General features: G+C 39.3%; 1 protein-coding gene across 5 annotated transcripts in view; it reads right to left on the bottom strand.

Annotated features, from left to right (window-relative positions):
• Positions 1-22,559, bottom strand: part of LOC134349225 (uncharacterized) — a 155,789-nt gene that overhangs the window by 99,572 nt on the left and 33,658 nt on the right. For all 5 annotated transcript variants that reach the window (XM_063053236.1, XM_063053233.1, XM_063053232.1 and 2 more), the window contains 2 exons: positions 6,232-6,373; positions 5,478-5,641 (listed from right to left, as the gene is read on the bottom strand). In XM_063053236.1, the coding sequence (XP_062909306.1) occupies positions 5,478-5,641; positions 6,232-6,373 (306 nt within the window). The remainder of the gene's footprint in view (positions 1-5,477; positions 5,642-6,231; positions 6,374-22,559) is intronic.

The following is a 22,559-nucleotide window of genomic DNA, read 5'->3' as shown; positions in this document are numbered from 1 at the left end:
CATGGTTGGCATAACATTGTGGGCCAAAGGGCCTGTAATGTGCTGTAGATTCCTATGTTCTAAAAACTGTAGCAACTTATTTATTGAACACCAAAAAACCGAACTCAAAGCATGATAAAAACCCTTTATGTAATTATGTCATCACGTCAGACCAGCTTTTTAAAGTGAAAGTCCAACTCAACGTCGGTGGTTGTGAATTGTATACATCACCACCAGTTACGTTACTCTGTACCCTCTTTAACATCTCCACCAGTTACGTTACCCTGTAACATCTCCACCAGTTACATTACTCTGTACTCTCTTTAACATCACCACCAGTTACGTTACTCTGTTCTCTCTTTAACATCTCCACCTCCTTCTGTTTCTCTCTGCAGTTTGAAGTTGCTCCATAATGCACAGCATTCTGCTTCAAATAAGTTAGATCTCGTTGTCATGGTACATCACAATTGCATCCTGGGTTAAGTCCATGCCTGATCAGGATGAGGGTTTCCTATTTTGCCAGCCAGAAGCAACTGGGATTCTAGAGACAAAATGTTTTGTGGGTCTCTAATTGTGAAGAGTAGTAGCTTCATTCCAAAAGCTACCCTGACAATTTATTAAAATGAAATAAGTAATCTGAAATATTTAAATCAACTAAAAGATTTTAACCATAATTAGATAAAGCATTAAGCAATTTGGAACAAAGAAAAGGGAATTCATCTCCTTCTCTTCCTTGCAGTTCCCATTCACATGCACGAGGTTGCAGATACTGGGCCAGGCCTAACTGCATGCAGGATCCAGAAGCTGATTCAACAGCATTATGTCATCAAGGTTGACCTCTTCTACGAGATGCTTGGGGGTGGAGGTGGGGAAGGGTCCAACAGCAGAGTATACAATATATTACAATGTACTTACTTTCTAACTTTGCAACTTCTGTGTTTGAATTTGCATGTGCAGAATTCCTCGACTTGCTGCCAGTTAAATTGATAAATACCAGTTGCCCCACTTGGAATTTACCATCACAATCCAGACCAATATCTTGGCAAGCGGTCCAATGCCAGATCATGCTCAGCAGCACTCCTGTGAAATACTTGGCAATGTTTTATAACATTAAAAGTGTTATTTTAATGCAAGTTGCTGGTACTGAAGTGCTTCAAAGCCAACAAATTACATCTGACATTTAGGCATGTTATTCAGGCTGTTAAAGTGAAAACTTTATTCTTTTATCAAATAAGCTTCAAAAATACTTGAAAACTTTTTATTCCCAATTTTCCTTTCCTGAAGTTGTTGGCTCACACAGAGCATCAGATGAACAGTCATTTCCCAGGCATGAACCTAAGAAAGTCAACTAAAACAAGTCAGATCTTATCCTCAGTATGATTTGCAGCACACAGTGAGGCCAGAAACCTGGCTTATTCCCCTAGACTACTTAATGGCTGCACTGTCACACTGGGTCAGTTACATCAACACTAGGTGGGAAAGAGTTGACGCCATCGAGTCTCTTTAACGACAGTTTTACAGGAGTCCATGGTCTCCTTTTTTTCCCATGGTGAGGCCACCCCCATGGCGGAGGAGCAACACCTCATATTCCATCGATGAAACCTTCAATCTGATGGCATGAACAAAGATTTTTCCCCTCCTCCTTCTTTCTTTTTCTATTCCCCTATCTGTCCTATTACCTCTTCTCCTCATTTGCCCATCACCACACCCTGGTGCTCCTCCTTCTTCCCTTTCTCCCATGATTCACTCTCCTCACCTATCATAATTCTTCTTCTCTGACGCTTTACCTTTCCCACCTACCTGACTTCACCTATTACCTTCTATCTAGTCATCCTTCCCCTCCACCTACCTTTTGATTCTGGCATCCTCCCCCCTGCCCTTAGTCCTGAAGAAAAGTCATTGTGCTAAGCATCGAATGTTTATTCATTTCCATAGATTCTGCCTGACCTGCTGAGTTCTTCCAGCATTTTGTGAGAGTTTCAAGAGTTCCACTTTGACTTTGACTAGAGTTGCAAAGTTTGATTGGAAGCATTTGCAGAAATGTGGTCACATACATGATAGCTGAAAACTCATTATAATCTAGATATACAGTAACAAAAGACTCTGAAATTGGGTAAGCCTTCTAGTGGTTTATGAGAGCATAGATGTTGCAGAAAATTCAAAGGTCTCTACGCGTAAGCAAAAATAAGAATGAAAGAGCCTAAAGAAGGGGTCTGATCATGGGGAATGGTTCCAAAGATAGGAAACTAAAAGTGAGGGAAACATTGACAGACCTTTGTAATGAAGAAGTAATTGCCGACAGTCGATGAGTCCTGTAAATGTTCTCAGCTCAACAGTAAAATTATTTCACTAGGAATACAAATATCATTGATAAATCAAGAAGCACCATCATAGAATGTTATTGTCATAGAGTTGTAGAACACTACAGCACAGAAACAAGTCCTTTGGACCACAGAAACAGATCATGCCAAAATATTATTCTGCCTAGTCCCATCGACCTGCACCTGGACGATAGCCCTCTAAGCCTCTTCCATCCATGTACTTACTTAATTTTTCTTAAATGCTGCAATCACTCTCACGTTCACCACTTCTGCTGGCAGCTGATTCCACACTCTCACCTCCCTCTGAGTGAAGAATATCTCCCCCTCATGTTTCTCTTAAACGTTTCACCTTTCACCCACGACCTCTAGTTGTAGTCTCACCCAGCCTCAGTGGATAAAAGCCTACTTTCATTTACCCTAATTATGTGGTTTTTGTCCGTTTTTCAGTCTTGGTCTGTCCTGTGTTTCTGTGATATCACACCGGAGGAATACAGTATTGTATCATTTCTTAATGCATGCATTACTAAATGACAATAAAAGAGGATTGCGTGTCCTCATAATCTAATCTAATCTAATAATCTAATAAAGTGCTGCTGGAACTCTCATGTTATTTTATTTAGAATCAAACACTTTTACATTTCATTTTTTATTTTGCCAATACAAATATCTTTCTGTTTTAAGGTGATGATTTAGTCTGTATTGGAATAGTCACAAATGGCAAAATATTTCATGATTTAACAGTCCACTATACAAATGCTATTTCCTTTCCCTTATGACTTTTCTCATAGAATACAGTGATGTTCTTTCTCCTCTTTTTTTGTACAGGAGCAGAATTAATTTTTCAAATTGTCCATTTCATTTTTACTGGATTTTCCTGTCTCAGCATGGTACTCACACGGAATTTCAGTTTGCTTCACATTCTTCCAATTGCCTAAACTCTAATTTCCCCAAAGCTTGATGTGCAATCCCTTTCTTGCACCCCCAATCATTAGTTCCTCTGTCCAACTGTTTGCTATTTCTCCCAGAGCTCTGCACTTTAATGGTAATCCCCAACTTTCACCATATCCATACCTGCCCCTCTCTTTATCTCATTCTGTTATGAACCACATTCTCCAATCTCCTTCTCAACCTCCACCCTCCCATTTACCACGAGAGTTTTAAGATCCTCCTTGCCTTCAGCATTACATTCACTCTTCCACTTCCTGTTTACTAATTATTCATGTCACGCCAGCAGGCAGGATTAGACAAGGATCTTTTAAACTAGTGAAGGCTGTGAGTTCTGAATGTACTAAATTTAAACCATGAGGGTCTACTATGTTCCAGAAGGTCCATGTCCCAGATTGGGAAAGTTACCAATCCCAACTCAAAAGCAGAGAGATCTGATCTCTGGAGTTTCTAGATGTTCCAGGCATTACTAGCAGAAAGTTTGTTGCATTTGTTCATAGAAGGATTGCTCATTGCTGCGCCTTTCACCATTATATTAACTTCAAAACTGTTGTGATTACACTTTAAGAACCAATATTGACGGCGGTATCAGATTCCAGAACTGACAGCATTTGTGTTATCATATATCAGATCTTCTCTCCACCTCCCTTTCTGCTGTCCCGTTTGGCTCTATCTCCTTTTCTTCTTGTCTGCCTCCACCTAACATCCAGCTGCCTCTGTTTCCCAAATCTACCCATCACCCTCCCCAATCTGAATCAATCTTCAACCCTCCTCAGTCCACCAATCAGCTGCATGCCCCACCTCACCACTCCCTCTCTCATTAATATGCTGACTGAATTCCCTCTTCCCCCTCAAACCAGATGTAGCCTTTCAACACAAAATATCAACAATTCCTTCCCCTACCAACCTTTACACAGTTATAGCTTAACTTGCTGTAGAATTTTCTCCTAATGATAGAAAAGGGCTTTCATTATATTCTTATATTTCAGGAGTGTCTAAACTTCAAATTTACCTGAGACCTCAAATAGTGCTTCATAAATGCAAGTTCTTTTTTATATATGAGTTTGCCCTTTTTCCTTCGTGAAAACATTCAGAAATGAGCCAAGGTAAATTGATGTTTTGGTGCCACCTAGTGTTGTTAGACCACTCCTGTGAATAGAAAGCAGGCATTGTCTTTACCTCTTCAAACAATTGGGTAGTGACTAAGTAGGTAGAGTAAGTTCAGAAGTTGCTTTAGAGGATTTGTTTCTGAGAATTATAGCTCGTAAGTAAAACTTCAAATGTAGCATGAAGTTTGTAGCTTTTGTTACTAATGCCTTACTTAAATCTAGCCACAGCTAAATTATGCAGAATTTATAGAACAGAATGTAAAACATAAGATAATTACTTCCCGCTAGGTTAGGATTGAAAAAGAAAGAAACAAAGAAAGGGGATAAAGATTTCATTTATACTTGGCTCTTTAAAACTTTATGGTCCTCCTTAAAACTTTATGGTCCTCCATAATAAGTTAAAATCAAAGGAAGGATTTCTGAATAACAGAATAGTGGTGGAAAAATAAATACTGAACTCAATAGTTAACATTGTTTGGTATTGTGATGTGGATGGAGCAGTGCAGGACTGAGATCTGGCGGACAGTCTATGAGTTTTAAAGGGTCAACATTTCGGACAGAGACCATACATTGGCCCAAAATGTTGCCTCTTTATAGATGCAGTCTGATCTGCTGAGTTCCTCCAGCATTTTAAACGCATTACTTTGGATTTCGAGCATCTGCAGAATCTCATATATTAATTGTACGAGTTTTGACAGAATTTTCTGAAATTCTTTATGGCACTGGATTTCAGGAAAAATACATTTGCTTAGATAACAAAATTCATTTGGACTTTGAAAATCCTGCACATTGTTATGGTTAACCATGCCAGACACCTTCTTGCTGAGACCATTGATGTCTGCCTAGTGGGAGTCTGGCAGAATATACAGAGAATAAAGTTCATGGCATTGAACAGCTTGCATTGTTGTGCTGGCATATTTTATTCTACAAATCTGGAGCTTTTGAGTTGCCAACATTGTGCTGTAAAAATCAGACACAGGATCTAGACACATAACACATCTATGACACACTTTAAGGATCAGATATTCTCTTTCCATCAATTATGGTAAGATTACAGACCAACTGAATATCAGTGCTTGGCTATTGACTTGCTTAAGTAAATCTTTTAAAATGCAATTCTTACTTTTTTTGGCATCAAATGTGAGCATCCATTTTCTGAAATCATCACAGAAGTAGTAGACAATATATTGGCTGTGTTCATCTTCTGACTAGTAGATTGCAGTTGGACTTTGTAGTCTGGATTGAGGTCCAGTTTGGAATCCAATGAATCACTTTTTTTGTCAGGTTCTTGGAAAGTAAAGTATTGTAGTAATCAATATAAGTTAACATTATTCACTTCTGAGACAGGTGAGAACATTTAGCGGCAAGCACTTGTTTTTGAGTCAGTTACTGGTACAGTTTTGTTTTTAATTAAATTAATATAGTGTTCTGTAGGAGTAAATCATAATCTGGTCCTTGAAACCCTCTCCCTAATCATTAACAATTAGTACATTTTACCAAGAATATTATCATTAATGAGATATCGATAAATAGGTCTTTAAGTAGATACTTTAAATTATAATCTTCTAGGCTAATGGGCTCTGTGTTCTATGAATGACAAATTGCCCAATGCCATGCTGGAATTAATAATGCAACTCTTAGTGGATGAGACACCATGGTCTACAATTATTGCATTCTCAGGTACTCACAGATATCAACGAGAAGTTTTGAGCACTCCTTAAGATCATGTGTTGAACTAGTACATCACACTTCTGAATTTTTAAATCATTATCTGGATTTACCAGTTTCACTATTGAATTCTTGCATTATTCTGATCTTTTCTACTTCCATCCCACGTGAAGCATTGTGATTAGGATTGAAGGACCTGGACAGTTTACCTGATTCATTGTCATGTGTGATGTTTGATGGACAGCTCACGAAATGTGTTCCTTGGTTTGATAAATCTGAAGAGAGGAAATCTTTTGCTTGTGTAATGTCATTTGACTCTTTGATATTGTCCTTCACATTTTGATCTGAATGCTGGAATTGACAAAAAAAAAACTCAAATATTTTATTCTGTGTAATAATGAATGAATGAAAAAACAGAACCCAGCATGAAATGGTTAATAAAACCCAGGAAAGCAGATCCACAAGCTGTATTAATACAAATTCATAAACTTTTAAGCAATCTATGGTTCCGATAAATGATCCTTAGGGGAACCTATCATCAGTATACAGATTAATTAAACCATCAAACCACTAGTCTTAAATCAAGAATAAATAGAACTGGAAATAGATGAATTCAGAATTAACCCCTTTCTTTCTTTTCCAATCTTTTTATTAATTTTCAAAATTATAAACATAACAATATTAATAAACAGAGATTAAGATTACATTATTAATAATTGACATTACAAATATATCATTGGTAATAATACAGATGTATAAAGTTTTCCAAACTCTAAATATAATTAAACATGGTAGAGGGACAAATGAGAAAAAATCTTTAAAAAAAATACCAAATTAGAAAAAAAGACATATTAACTAAACTAAGTGATATTAACCTAAACTAAATAAAACTAAAAAAAAACAGAACTATAGAAAAAAAGAGAAGCTAACATATTACATTGGATAGAAGCATTAATGTCATTAACTCCACTCCTCTATCTGTGTATTTTAAGTTAAAAAAAGGATTCAAAAAGGTCAAACTCCATCATATAGAAACATTGAATAAATGGTCTCGAAGTTTCTTCAAATTAAATTGAAGGGTCGGAGGTGCCATTTCTAATTTTCTCGAAATTTAAACAAGATATAGTTCGAGAAAACCATTGAAATGTATTAGGGAGATTGCTCTCTTTCCAGTTCAATAAGATAAATTTTCTAGTCATTAATGTTATAAAAGCAATCATCTGACAGGCTGAAGGGGATCAGCAATTATCTTCCATCATTGGTAACCCAAAAATTGCAGAAACAGGGTGTGGTTGATTAATACGCAAAACAGTAGAAATAATATCAAAGATATCTTTCCAATATTTATCCAAAAAAGGGCAAGACCAAAACATATGAATTAAGGAAGCAACTTCATAGTGGCATCTATCACAAATTGGGCTTATATGTGAACAGAAATGAGCTAATTTGTCTTTAGACATATGTGCCCTATGCACCACCTGAAATTGTATCAATGTATGTTTAGCACATAAAGAGGACATGTTAACTAATGAAAAATTCTTTTCCCATTTTTCTATAGGTAAATGAAGTTGGAGTTCTCTTTCCCATTCAATCTTAATTTTATCAGGTATACCTGAATTTATTTTCATAATCAAATTATAAATGAATGCTATTAAACCCTTCTGAAAAGAATTTAAACTTAGAATTTTTTCTGTAATATCAATTGGATGTGAAGTTGGAAATGTGGGTAAATTAAATATTTTAAAAATTTCTAATTTGTAAATATCTGAAAAAGTGAGATCTAGGCAAATTATATTTATTAGATGACTGTTCAAAAGATATGAAACAGTTATCCAAAAATAAATCACGAAAGCTTAATATACCCTTTCTTTTCCATACCAAGAAAGCTTGATCTATAATAAAAGGTTGAAAGAAAAAATTAGACGTAATAGGGCTTGATTAAATAAATTGGGTCAAGCCAAAAAATGTATGAAATGGAAACCATATTCGTATTGTATGTTTAATTATTGGATTAACTATTTGTTTATTTAATTAGAAATAACAAATGGTAAAGAAGTCCATAAAATGGAAGTCAAAGAAAACCCTTGTATAGATTTACATTCCAGGTTTACCCATTGTGGCGTAAAGTTATATCCAAATCTTGTGTCCAAGATATTAAATATCGGATATTAATTGCCCAATAATAAAATCTAAAATTTGGTAAAGCCAAACCACCATCCTTTTTAGACTTCTGTAAATATCTTTTACTTAATCTAGGATTTTTGTTCTGTCATATATATGAAGAGATTTTAGAATCTAAAATATCAAAAAAGGATTTAGAAATAAAAACTGGTAATGCTTGAAACAAGTATAAAAATTTTGGTAGGAGAATCATCTTAATAGCGTTAATTCAACCAAGCATTGATAGAAACAATGGGGACCATTTAATAAAAATTTGATTAATTTGATCAATTAAAGGTAAAAAAATTATGCTTGAATAAATCCTTATGTTTCTCAGTAATTTTAACACCCAGATAAGTAAAATAATCGATAACTAGTCTGAATGGTGAACATCTATAAATTGGAACCTGCATATTTAAAGGGAAGAGTTCACTCTTATTAAGGTTCAATTTATAGCCTGAAAAATTACTAAACTTATCAAGCAAAGATAGTAGTGCCGGAATAGATTTTTCGGGGTTAGAAATATATAGTAATAAATCATCAGTGTATAGTGATAACTTATGTGTTTTATTCCCACAGGTGATACCAAATATATTAGTTGATTCATGAATAGCAATGGCCAAAGGTTCTAAAGCAATATCAAATGGCAACGGACTAAGAGGACAACCTTGCCTAGTGCCGTGAAACAACTGAAAAAGGGAGATCTTTGATTATTGGTAAAATACCGACACCAAAGGGGTAAGATACATTAATTTAATCCAAGATATAAATGTCAGACTAAAATTAAAATTTTCAAGCACACTAAATAAATATGTCCATTCAACCCTGTCAAATTCTCTCTCAGCATCTAGTTAAATGACACATTCTGGAGTTCTAGATGAAGGAGTATAAACAATATTCATTAATCTCCTAATATTAAAAAAAATAATTATTTTTAATAAATCCCGTCTAATCAACAGAAATAATTTGAGGCAATACTTTTTCCAATCTGGTCACTAATATTTTAGAAAAAATCTTGGAATCTACACTCAACAATGGTATAGGCCTATATGATGCACATTCAGTGGGATCTTTATCTTACTTAAGAAGTAAGGAAATAAAAACACCATAAAAGGACTGTGGTAATTTACCTGTAGATAATGCATCCTTAAAAATTCTATGTAGCCAAGGTGAAAGAATATTAGAAAATGATTTGAAAAATTCTACTGTGAACCCATCTGGACCAGGTGCTTTACCTGAATTCATCGAAAAAATATCATTTTTAATTTCATGCAATACACATAAAAGTTGCTGGTGAACGCAACAGGCCAGGCAGCATCTCTAGGAGGAGGAATAGTCGACATTTCGGGCTGAGACCCTTCGGAAATTCCAGCATCTGCAGATTTCCTCGTGTTTGCATTTTTAATTTCATCTTCAGTAATGGGAGTTTCTAATACTAAACATTCATCAGATGATAATTTCGGAAAATTCAATTTCCTTAAAAATTCGTGCATTATAGTAAGATCATCCGAAAATTCTGATTGGTATAGTGAAGTATAGAATTCTTGAAAGGATTTATTTATCTCATCATGATCAATGGTCAGGATACCATCACTTTTACGAATCTTAAGAATCTGGTGTTTAACTGAAGCAGTTTTCAATTGATGAGCCAACAATTTACCAGATTTATCACCATGTATATAGAAGTGACTTCTAGTTTTACTTAATTGATTTTCGATCAAGGATGTTAGTAATAAGCTATGCTCCATTTGAAGTTCTACTCTCTTTTTATAAAGCTCCTTACTAGAATATTCCTTGTCAATTTCTTTGATCTTATCAACCAGCATTTATATTTCATTATTAATTTGTTTTTTTCAGTCCAGCAGAATATGAAATAATTTGAACACATATATATGCTTTAAAAGTTTCACATAATATTCCACTAGAAACTTCTTCCATAGCATTTGTTGAAAAGAAAAAATCGATCTGATCCTTGATGAAATTAACAAATTTCCAATCTTGAAGAAGAGTAGAATTAAACCGCCATTGTCTACTGTTAGAAAATGTATCCATTAATTTGATAGATAGTTTCAAATGCGCATGGTCGGAAATTGCAATGGAGTCATAGTTACTGTCAACAACAAATGGAATTAAACGAGAGTCAATAAGGAAATAGTCAATTCTAGAGTACTTATGATATACATGAGAAAAGAATGAAAACGCTTTATCCTTAGGATATAAAAATCTCCAAATTTCTACAATTTCTGTATCAACCATAAAAGAATTGATAAGAGTATCAGATTTATTTGGAAGTGTCTGATTAGAAACAGATCTATCCATCAAAGGATTTAAACAACAGTTAAAATCTCCACCCATTATCAGCATATAATCATTTAAATTAAGAAGAGCTATAAGCAAATAATTAAAAATTCAGGATGGTCAATATTTGGAGCATAAACATTCACCATATCAACCTTTTTATTAAAAAATAAACTGGTATTTAACAAAAATCTACCATTTAGGTCTGAAATAATTTCGTAATGAACAAATGATACTGAAGAATCTATGAAAATTGAAACTCTTTTTACTTTGAGATTTGAGTTCGTATGATATTGTTGACCCCGCCAAAACCTAAAAAAACACTGATTATCCTCACTCCTCATGTGAGTTTCTTGTGCAAAAATAATGTGAGCATTCATTCTGTGGAATACATTTTAAAAATTCTGTTTAATCGGGTGGTTTAAACCGTTTGTATTCCACAAAACAAAGTTAATAATCTTGTGCATATTACTAAAGTTAACCATTTGGTATGTAAAGGGTTAACCGGAGTACAAGCTCATGACTCCAGATGAGGGAAAAAGGGTTTGAAGAGGAACTGGAAGTTACGACATATTTGTAGTTGCAAGTTAGCCCCTTTGAAAAAACTAGACTAAAAATAGAAAGAACCCCACCACCCACCCATAAAGACCCAGAAAAAAGGCAAAGAGAAGCCAAAAAGTAAGCTAACACTAAATCTAACCACATCTTTCTAAACGGCAGACCAAAAGATATAGGTTTATATGAAAAAAAACACCCCAAAGATTAATCTAAATAAATGAAAGCTACAGTTATTGAAAGCATAGGACAATATATCATCTTATTAGTCTTTTTAAAAAAACAAGCATCAGTTGATATTGTTAGTACTTTTCAAATCGAAACAATAAGAAAATGACGCAACAATATAGAAAAAACAGCGTAGGGGAAGAAAGGCATAAACACCATCTTGAAATGTAAATAGACGAAAAGAACCACATACTTCCCCAAACCTTTCAAAAACAAAATTAAGCCCCGAGTCTTCTACTTAACTACCTTCAAAAGCAGAGAAAGTAAGAATAAAAATAGAAATTAAAGAAAAATGGACAGAGTCATTAAGAAAGAAATACTTTAATCGAAAAGTGTATAAAAAATACCTACACTACAGACCAAGAACCTAAGCCCTTAGATTATCAAAGATCCAAATCTGTAAATCTATTACTAACAAAAAAAAATAGGAACAAAAATGAAAGAAAAAGCAATAAAATAATTGGATCTTAGTAGGCAATTTCAGATCATCGAGAAATTTTTGAGCTTTGATCGAGGATTTAAGGAGACGGTGGGAATTATCAGGAAGGACAACTCTCAGACGAGCTGGGTAAAGGAGAGCTGGTTTGAAAACTTTCTGAAAAAAATCTAAAGACACTGGTTTAAAAGCCATCCATTCCCTTAAAACTTTGGGACTGAAGTCCTCAACCAAACAAAATCTGAAACTTTGAAACTCAATCATTCCTCTTCTTCGAGCAGCTGGTATCAGACGATCCTTGATGTGAACGTAATGAAACCGAATAATAACAGCTCTTGGTTTAGAACCTATGGTTGGTTTGGCGAAAGGAATATGGTGGGCCCAGTCAATTAATGGAGGGGTATCCAAAACTTCCGGTCCAAACACGTCCATTGAGAATTGAGAAAAGAATTTAACTGGATCCCCCTTCTCAACGCCTTCGGTAAGTCTGATTATCCGCAAATTCTGTCTCAGGGAGCAATGTTGAAGGTCGATAATCTTGGATTTGTAACATTCCAACATATGAGATGTCGAAGATAAATTTTGCTCCAAGGTTTCAATCTTTCAATCCCTTCATCGAGTTCTGAGATTCTCGTTTGTTGTTGTTCAAAAAAATGACCTAAGATTATCTTCAACCGTCTTTAAAACTCCTTCCATCACTGAAAATCTGTGGTTAAATTTTTCATCTTGACGGTTGAATTTTTCATCTGGAAGGTTCGAAATTGTGTCAGAAGTTAATAGGATATCTGTAGATGATTTAGGGTCTCCATGTTTTCTTTCGTTACCGTCGGAATCTTTGCTGTTTTTAACGTCTCTTCATCTGAAAGTTCCCATTTCCAACAACTTAAAATCAAAGTTAAAAAAAAAACTGTATATAAACCCCTTAGTGTAGGTTTAAACAAAACGAATAAGGGTGGTTATGGGTAAAAAAAAAGTATAGGGAATGGAGCAAAGCCAAGTGTACCTTACTCCATGAGCGCCTCCTAGAAAGTCCCAGAATTAATCCCATGCTTTGATGTTGATGTTGAAATTGAGAGTTATTGGCCTCAAAGAAGAATGTTTAATCCAAGTTACAATAAGAGAAATTATGGTGGAAATATGCTGGAGGAAATTTTAAATGTAGCTAGTGATTTCTAAGGTTTCATTTATTATCAAAGTATACAACTCTGAAATTCTACTGCTCCGGATAGCCACAGAATCAAGAAAGAAAAATAGAATGGCAGCCCAATCATCATCCCCCAAATCCCTGCTCCCCACACAATATATGAACAAAAATGGAACAGGCACATCAACCCTCAAATCCCCCTCCCCTGCATTAAAAGAACAAGAAAAATCAGGCAATAAACACAGAAAAGTCTATTGTCCAAGTTCATATCCAAAATGTAGAAAACCTGGATAATGCTCTCCAGGCAAAAAGGCAGCATTTTCCCTCTCCAGCAACAGGGTGATTCCACCAGTGATCAAAAGGCAATCTCTTGTTTCCAGCAGTAGAGTGAACCCATCAGTGATCAAAAGGCAGTTTCCTGTCTCCAGCAGAAGAGTGAATCCACCGGTGATCAAAAGGCAGGCAGCTAGTGTTCACCTTCCACATTGGCCTCTATGTTTCAACCTCCCTCGTCACTTTAATTGGCAAACAATGGAAATTTTAATCGATGAAATGGAGTCAAAGATTGTCTTGTGCCCCGTCCGCAGCCTTCTTGTCATGAAATTCGCACATGGTCCACAACTTTCTGGAATTCTCTCAGAGGCTGCTAAGCGCTGAAGACCCCAACAATCTCCAAGCAGCAAATCACAGGCTTGAACTGTTCCAGAATCGCAATCAAGATGAAAAACAAATGTAAAAGACATAAAAGAAGTGAAATATATGGTTTCATGGTTTATCCAAAAGATGTCAACTATGTGAGCATTGTACACAGATGCCATCTTGACTGTGAAATGATTCTTGATTATGGATGAAATATTTTTCTCATCTTCAATGTAGGATTATCATGATTATTTTAGAAAGGCAGTGTTGTGTATGTAACACGCTGTAAGGTTTCACTGCTAATGCAATGGCTTCTTTGTAATGTTCACTGCTGAGGTAATGGTTTCTCTGTAGCAGCAATGTTTGGGTTATTGTTGGAGATAACAGGATGCATGAAGCCAATACGAGATATGCGTCCCTGTGTCTTGTGATTCTGGAAGCAGTTGCTTTCGCAGGCTTTTACCAGAGTGAGAGAGGGAGATGAAGAGAGAAGACATGCATGGAGGGATTTGGTAGTCCACCGGATGGGGTGGACTCGGAGTGAGGGTCTGAAGGGCAGTGACGATCGAAGGAGGATCAGCGAAGGGGAAACAGTGAGCTCCAACTTTGTGTGCACAGACAGTTTAATAAGATTTGGGCCCTTTTTTCTTTTATATTTTGTTTCTCTACTAACCATGTAGTCAAAGTAAGAGTTATAAAGCCACACTCAGGTTGGAGGAACAACACCTTATATTCCGTCTGGGTAGCCTCCAACCTGATGGCATGAACCTTGACTTCTCTAACTTAATGCCCCACCTCCCCTTCGTACCCCATCCATTATTTATTTATTTTTTTAATTAATCAATCTATTTGTTATTTATCTATCTATCTATCTATCTATCTATCTATTTATTTATTTATTTATTTATTTATTTACTCTCCCTCCTCCCCCCCCTCTTTTTCTCCCTCTGTCCCTCTCACTATACTCCTTGCCCATCCTCTGGGCTTCCCCCTTCCCCTTTTCTTTCTCTCTAGGCCTCCCATCCCATGATCCTCTCATATCCCTTTTGCCAATCAACTTTCCAGCTCTTAGCTCCATCCCTTCCCCCTCCTGTCTTCTCCTAGCATTTCAGATCTCCCCCTCCCCCACCCACTTTCAAATTTCTTACTATCTGTTCTTTCAGTTAGTCCTGACAAAGGGTCTCGGCCCGAAACATCAACTGTACCTCTTCCTATAGGTGCTGCCTGGCCTGCTGCGTTCATCAGCAATTTTTATGTGTGTTGCTTGAAATTCCAGCATCTGCCAATTTCCTCGTGTTTGCAGTTATAAAGCTTAATTGTTTAATCACATATTGTGTACTGTTTGTTATTTTGGGTACTGCTTTGTAACAGGGGATACATCGCGCATAATCCACCCAAACAAGATTTCTTAAGTTTGGCCGGCAGGGGGTCATCACCCCCTATATTAAGCCACTAGGTGAAGCAAGTGTTACATGTATTTGCAACCTATCTTAGTACTTAATTAGATAGTGCATATGTCATGACTCATGCTCTCAATGTGTCTTTGTTTCTCATTCTCACTTTCATGCTCCTTCACATCACATGTTGTTCTGTCCAAGACTGATGACATCATCACCGTACATTACAAGTGTCAAACTACATTAACAGACTTTACCATTTCAATAAACTACATCCCTCAATTCCTGAGGAATGAACTTCAATGTTTCAGAACACATTTAACCCACAGATTTAACCATTTCAATTCAACAGATATTCTCTGATATGCATGACTATAACCAACACATTTTCTGTTTCAACTTATTGATAACTCTGGAACTGAAAACTTCATTTTCAACTTACAACAGTTTTCATTGTTTCAAAAAGCACAACTTAAAGCCCTGCTTCAACACAAATTCATTAAACTCCAGAGGTTGTTTTCTCACCCTTTGAGGTCTCTCTACCGGTTTCTCTTTGCTTTCAATGTCTGGTAATGGCTTTTGCTCACTGTGAACCTGAGCTTGTCTGTAACCGTCCATCATATTGTTCTCCTGTCCTGGTACCTCATTGTCAAATCCTTGAATTTCCTGAATTACGTCAAAAGTCTCTTTTGTGTTGAACGTTTTACATGTATGGTGTTCCTTGCATACTCCACTTCAGTTGGAGATTCAACTACCACTTGATTCCTTGTTTTCCTCACCAGCCCGTGAGGTGTTCTGTTGAAATGTGGACGGAATTTGTCCACTTTTCCCTGCCGGATAAGCACAGTGTCCCCAACTTCTGCATAGACTCTTGTGCTCCTCTGTGATTGTCTGCATACAGCTTGTACTTTCCTCTTTGTTCTAGGTCCCGTACCTCCAGTTCCGCTGTGTGTATCTCCTTGATGTCTGGTAACTTTCCCCTCATTTTGCATTTGTAGAGAAGTCTGGCAGGACTTTTCCCTGTTTGGCATGTTCCACACATCTGTACACAGACGCATACTTTCTCAGTTCAAGTTTCCAGCCAAGTCCTTCTGCTTGAGCAATCCTAATCCTTTTCATCAGTGATGCATTTTGATTCTCCACTTCACCATTTGCCTGAGCTCACTTTGGTGTTGTTCCCAGGTGTTTGATGCCATTACCCTCACAATATTCCTTGAACTATTCAAATCTGAATTGAAGTCTATTATCTGATCTGATAGATATGGGCAGTCCATGTGTACTGAAAATGTTCTCCAGACTGTCAATAACTCTTTCTGCAGTTATAGAGGTCAAAATGTCATATAAAATTGGCTGTAGTAATCGACTACTACTAGAATGGAATGGTTTGTTGGTAATGGTCCAAGCAAATCAACAGCTACCTCCTGCCAAGGACCATCTGGTAATGGTGTCAGTTTTAGTGGTTTGGGAAAGATGGGGCTAGATACAGTTTGACAGCCATGACAAGTTTTGCAGTATTTCTCAGCTGCTTTATCCATTCCAGGTTTTGCACCAACTATTCCAAGGTGTCTTTCATGAGCTAGGGCGAGTGCCCGTGTGTGCAAGGATTTAGGTAAAACAACCCTTGTCTCTCTGAGGGTAAGATGACCCACTACACACAGCTCACTTGCAATGGGCGCATATGCCTTACAGTTCTCAAAGTGTCTATTCATGATGGCTTTATGCACCTCCTGCAGCTCTGGATCTGTGGCTGACGCTCTCCAGTTTTCGTGTTGTCAGGGCTTTAGGCATAGCACTCACAGCTATGAACCAGACATATTCCTTTGAATCATGTTTGTGTCTCTCTTTTTGAGCAGTCTCTCCCAGTAACGTAGAAACATAGAAAACCTAGAGCACAATATAGGCCCTTCTGCCCACAAAGTTGTGCTGAACATGTCCCTACCTTAGAAATTACTAGGGTTACCCATAGCCCTCTAATTTTCTGAGCTCCATGTACCTATCCAAAAGTCTCTTAAAAGACCCTATTGTATCTGCCTCCACCACTGTTGCCGGCAGCCCATTCCATGCACTCAACACTCTCTACAAAAAAACTTACCCCTGACATCTCCTCTGTACCTACACCCAAGCACCTTAAACCTGTAAACAACAGGAATTCTGCAGATGCTGGAAATACAAGCAACACACATCAAAGTTGCTGGTGAATGCAGCAGGCCAGGCAGCATCTGCAGTCGACGTTTCAGGCCGAGATCCTTCATCAGGACTAACTGGCGAACGTCGACTGCACCTCTTCCTACAGATGCTGCCTGGCCTGCTGCGTTCACCAGCAACTTTGATGTGTGTTACCTTAAACCTGTGCCCTCTTGTGGCAGACAGTTTCAGCCCTGGGGAAAAAGCCTCTGAGTATCCACATGATCAATGCCTCTCATCATCTTATACACCTCTATCAGGACACCTCTCATCCTCTGTCGCTCCAAGGAGAAAAGGCTGAGTTCACTCAACCTGTTTTCATAAGGCATTCTCCTCAATCCAGGCAACATCCTTGTAAATCTCCCCTGCACCCTTTCTATGGTTTCCACATACTTCCTGTAGTGAGGTGACCAGAACTGAGCACAGTACTCCAAGTGGGGTCCAACCAGAGTCCTATATTGCTGCAACATTACATCTCGGCTCCAAAATTCAATTCCACGATTGATGAAGGCCAATACACCGTATGCCTTCTTAGCCATAGAGTCAACCTGCGCAGCTGCTTTGATCGTCCTATGGACTCGGACCCCAAGATCCCTCTGATCCTCCACACTGCCAAGAGTCTTACCATTAATACTATATTCTGCCATCATATTTGACCTACCAAAATGAACCACTTCACACATCTGGGTTGAACTCCATCTGCCACTTCTCAGTCCAGTTTGTAACCTCTGACAGCCCTCCACGCCATCCACAACACCTTCAACCTTTGTGTCATCAGCAAACTTTCAGCATTTTGGGCATCGAGGGAGAGAGGAAGAGGAGAGCCATCCGCAGTACCACCGATGCAGCAGAGAGGGCCTCAAGATGGCTGTGGCTCAAAAGAGGGGAGCCATGGAGTCATAAGTAGCTAGCCATCTGGACACAAGCTGGGGTCTGATCAGCCCCGGCTGAGTCACCTGGAGGAGGTTGTATGATGTTGAAAGACCAGAAACACCCGATGATTCCAGGAACATCACTGAAGATGTGTCCAGAAGCATCAATAGATGTATGTACACAACTAACCCATCCCTCCACTTCATCATCTAGGTCATTTATAAAACTCACAAAGAGTAAGGGTCCCAGAACAGACCCCTGAGGCACACCACTGGTGACCGACCTCCATGCAGAATATGGCCTGTCTACAACCACTCTTTGCCTTCTGTGGGCAAGCCAGTTCTGGATCCACAAAGCAAGGTCCCCTTGGAAACCATGCTTCCTTACTTTCTCAATAAGCCTTGCACGGGGTACCTTACAAATGCCTTGCTGAAATCCGTATACACGACATCTACTGCTCTTCCTTCATCAATGTATTCAGTCACATCGTCAATAAATTCAGTCAGGCTTGTAAGGCATGACTTGCCCTTGACAAAGCTATGCTGACTATTCCTAATCATATTATATCTCTCCAAATCTTCATAAATCCTGCCTCTCAGGATCTTTTCCATCGACTTACCAACCACTGAAGTAAGCCTCACTGGTCTATAATTTCCTGGGCTATCTCTACTGACTTTCTTGAATAAGGGAACAACATCCGCAACCCTCCAATCCTCCGAAACCTTTCCCGTCTTCATTGATGATGCAAAGATCATTGCCAAAGGCTCAGCAATCTCCTCCATGAATTCCTCCTTTTCTGCAGCGGAGACAGTATCTCTGATCAACAGTGCTATGCCCCCACCTTTTTGCGTCCCTCCCTGTCCTTTCTGAAACATCTAAAGCCCGACGCTTGAAGAAACCATTCGTGCCCCTAAGCCATCCAAGTCTCTGTAATGGCCACAACGTACTAGCTCCAAGTACTGATCCACGCTTTAAGCTCATCCACTTTGTTCACAATACTCCTTGCGTTAAAAGAGACACATCTCAAACCGTCAGTCTGAACGCTTCCCTTCTTTATCACCTGCCTATCTTCCCTCACATGCTGTCTCCAAGCTTTCTCTATCTGTGAGCCAACCACCTCTTTCCCAGTCTCTTCAGTTCGGTTCCCACTCCCCAACAATTCTAGTTTATACTCTCCCCAGTAGCCTTAACAAACCTCCCTACCAGGATGTTGGTCCCCCTGGGATTCAAGTGCAACCCGTCCTTTTTGTACAGGTCACACCTGCCTCAAAAGAGGTCCCAATGATCCAGAAATCTGAATCCCTGCCCCCTGCTCCAATCCCCCAGCCACACATTTATCCTCCACCTCATTCTATTCCGATCCTCACTGTCACATGGCACAGGCAGTAATCCCAAGATTACTACCTTTGTAGCCCTGCTTCTCAACTTCATTCCTAAAAGACTCAGCAGGAAGCAGCTGATTGGGCAGTTGAGGTCAGGTGACCAAACATTTCGAAAAGCTCAAACAGATAAATAGAGGGATAGCTCAAGCAAAGCGGCCAGTGGAAAGCAGCCAGTGAGTGAGTGGGCCAGTGAAGGAGTGGAGCTTTGAGGCTATGACTCGAGAGGCTTCGACAAGAAGAGGAGGAAGACAAGCTAGCTCACAGTTAGTTTTTACAATGTCTCCTGAGATGGTGATGTGCCTCTCATGCGAGATGTGGCAGTCGTGAGGGAACTCCCCTCTCCCGCAGAGTCACATCTGCCAGAAGTGCATCCGGCTGGGCGATCTGGAAGACCGTGTGAGGAATCTGGAACAGCAGCTGGATGACCTTCGACTCATAAGGGAGAATGAGGCAGTCATAGATGAAAGCTACAGGGAGGTAGTCACACCTAGGCTGTCGGAAGCAGGTCGTTGGGTGACAGTCAGAGGGGGGAAAGCAAAGGTGAGCAGACAGGTAGTGCAGAGCACCCCTGTAGCCATTTCCCTGAATAATAAGTTTACCGTCCTGGATACTGTTGGCGGGGATGACCGACCAGGTGTGAGCCATGGTGGCAGGGCCTCCGGCACTGAGTCTGACCCTGTGGTGCAGAAGGGTGGGACAGAGAAGAGGAGAGCTTTCGTCATTGGGGACTCTATAGTCAGGGGAGCAGACAGGAGATTTTGTAGACATGAGAAGAACACCTGCATGGTTTGTTGCCTCCCGGGTGCCAGGGTCCAGGATGTCTCTGACCGGGTGCACGACATCCTGGTACGAGAGGGAAAGCAACCAGAAGTCGTGATGCATGTTGGGACCAACGACATAGGCAGGAGGAGGGATGAGGTTCTGAAGTGTGAGTTTCAGGAACTAGGCAGAAAGCTGAAGAACAGGACCTCAAGGGTGGCGTTCTCAGGATTGCTGCCAGTGCTATGTGACAGAGATGGTAAGAATTGGAGGAGATGGCAGTTGAACGCGTGGCTGAGGAGTTGATGCAGGGAGCAGGGTTTTAGATTTTTAGATCATTGGGATCTCTTCTGGGGAAGGTGGGACCTGTACAGATTGGATAGGTTGCACCTGAACTCGAGGGGGAGCAATATCCTTTCAGATAGGTTTGCTAGCATGGTTTGGGAGGGTTTAAACTAATTTGCGAGGGGGATGGGACCCAGAGCGATAGAGCAGTCAAAGAAGTGCATGGAGTAAAGCCAGATCTAACATACAGAGAGGCTTTGAGGAAAGAGAAGCAGAATAAACAGTGTAAAGGCAGTAAGGTAGAAGGGCTGAAATGTGTGTACCTCAATGCAAGAAGCATCAGGAACAAAGGTGATGAACTGAGAGCTTGGATACATACGTGGAATTATGATGTAGTGGCCATTACAGAGACTTGGCTGGCACCAGGGCAGGAATGGATTCTCAATATTCCTGGATTTCAGTGCTTTAAAAGGGATAGAGAGGGCGGAAAAAGGGGAGGAGGGAGGAGGGGTGGCATTATTGGTCAGGGATACCATTACAGCCAGAGAAAGGGTGGGTAATGTAGCAGGATCCTCTTTTGAGTCAGTATGGGTGGAAGTCAGGAACAGGAAGGAAGCAGTTACTCTATTGGAGATATTCTATAGGCCCCCTGGTAGCAGCAGAGATACAGAGGAGCCTGTACTGTGCTGTACTATTCTATGTTCTAACTCCCTGCAGTCTGTTTTCAGGACCTCTTCCCTTTTCCTACCTATGTCATTGGTACCAATATGTATTTTATACTTTTTACTTTACTTTATACTTTATTGTCGCCAAACAATTTGTACTAGAACGTACAATCATCACAGTGATATTTGATTCTGTGCTTCACACTCCCTAGATTACAAATATTAAATATTTAAAAATATTAAAAATAGTTAAAATTAGTAAATATTAAAAATTAAATTATAAATTATAAATAGAAAATAGAAAAATGCAAAGTAAGGTAGTGCAAAAAAACCGAGAGGCAGGTCCGGATATTTGGAGGGTACGGCCCAGATCCGGGTCGGGATCCGTTCAGCAGTCTTATCACAGTTGGAAAGAAGCTGTTCCCAAATCTGGCCGTACGAGTCTTCAAGCTCCTGAGCCTTCTCCCAGAGGGTAGAGGGACGGAAAGTGTGTTGGCTGGGTGGGTCATGTCCTTGATTATCCCAGCAGTACTGCTGCGACAGCGTGTGGTGTATAATGAGTCCACAGACAGAAGATTGGTTTGTGTGATGTGCTGCGCCGTATTAACGATCTTCTGCAGCTTCTTTCGGTCTTGGACAGGAACAACTTCCATACCAGGTTGTGAAGCACCCTAGAAGAATGCTTCCTACGGTGCATTGTGGGGGTTTTAGGGGACAGGCCAAATTTATTTAGTTTTCTCAGGAAGTATAGGCGCTGTTGGGCCTTCTTGGCAGTGAACTCTGCTTGGTTGGACCAAGTCAGGTCATTTGTGATATTGACCCCGAGGAACTTAAAGCTTTTGACCTGTTCCACTTGCGCACCACCGACGTAAATTGGGTCGTGCGGTCCTCTACTCTTTCTGAAGTCAACAACCAATTCTTTCATCTTGCTGACTTTGAGGGATAGGATATTGTCTTCTCACCATGCCACCAGGTTCTTAATTTCCTCTCTGTACTCAAACTCATCATTACCTGTGATACGGCCTACAATTGTTGTGTCATCAGCAAACTTATATATTGAGTTTGATGGAAACTTGGCTACATAATCATGGGTGTACAGTGAGTACAGCAGGGGGCTGAGTACACAGCCTTGTGGGGCACCGGTGCTCAGAGTGATTGTAGAGGAGAGCTTTTCCCTTATTTTTACAGCCTGGGTCCTGTCTGTGAGGAAGTTGAAGATCCAGCTGCAGATCTGAGTGCTAAGGCCCAGGTTCCGGATCATAGGAATCAGATTATTTGGAATGATGGTATTAAAGGCAGAACTGTTCTCCCTCCCACTGCAGGATATTGTGGACACGATCTGAAACATCCCGGACCCTGGCATCTGGGAGGCAAACTACCATCTGAATTTCTTTCCTGTGTCCACATAATTGCCTGTCTGACCCCCTAACTATAGAGAGTTGCCTTGACAATGAAACTGCAATGTTCTGTTTTCCTGGCATGTGTATGACTCTGTAATCATATGGTTGAAGGCTCAAGACCCATTGCTCTAT

Source organism: Mobula hypostoma, chromosome 7, assembly GCF_963921235.1.
Source record: "Mobula hypostoma chromosome 7, sMobHyp1.1, whole genome shotgun sequence".
In the NCBI taxonomy this organism is placed as follows: domain Eukaryota; kingdom Metazoa; phylum Chordata; class Chondrichthyes; order Myliobatiformes; family Myliobatidae; genus Mobula; species Mobula hypostoma.
This window is presented reverse-complemented; position numbering and strand designations above follow the sequence as displayed.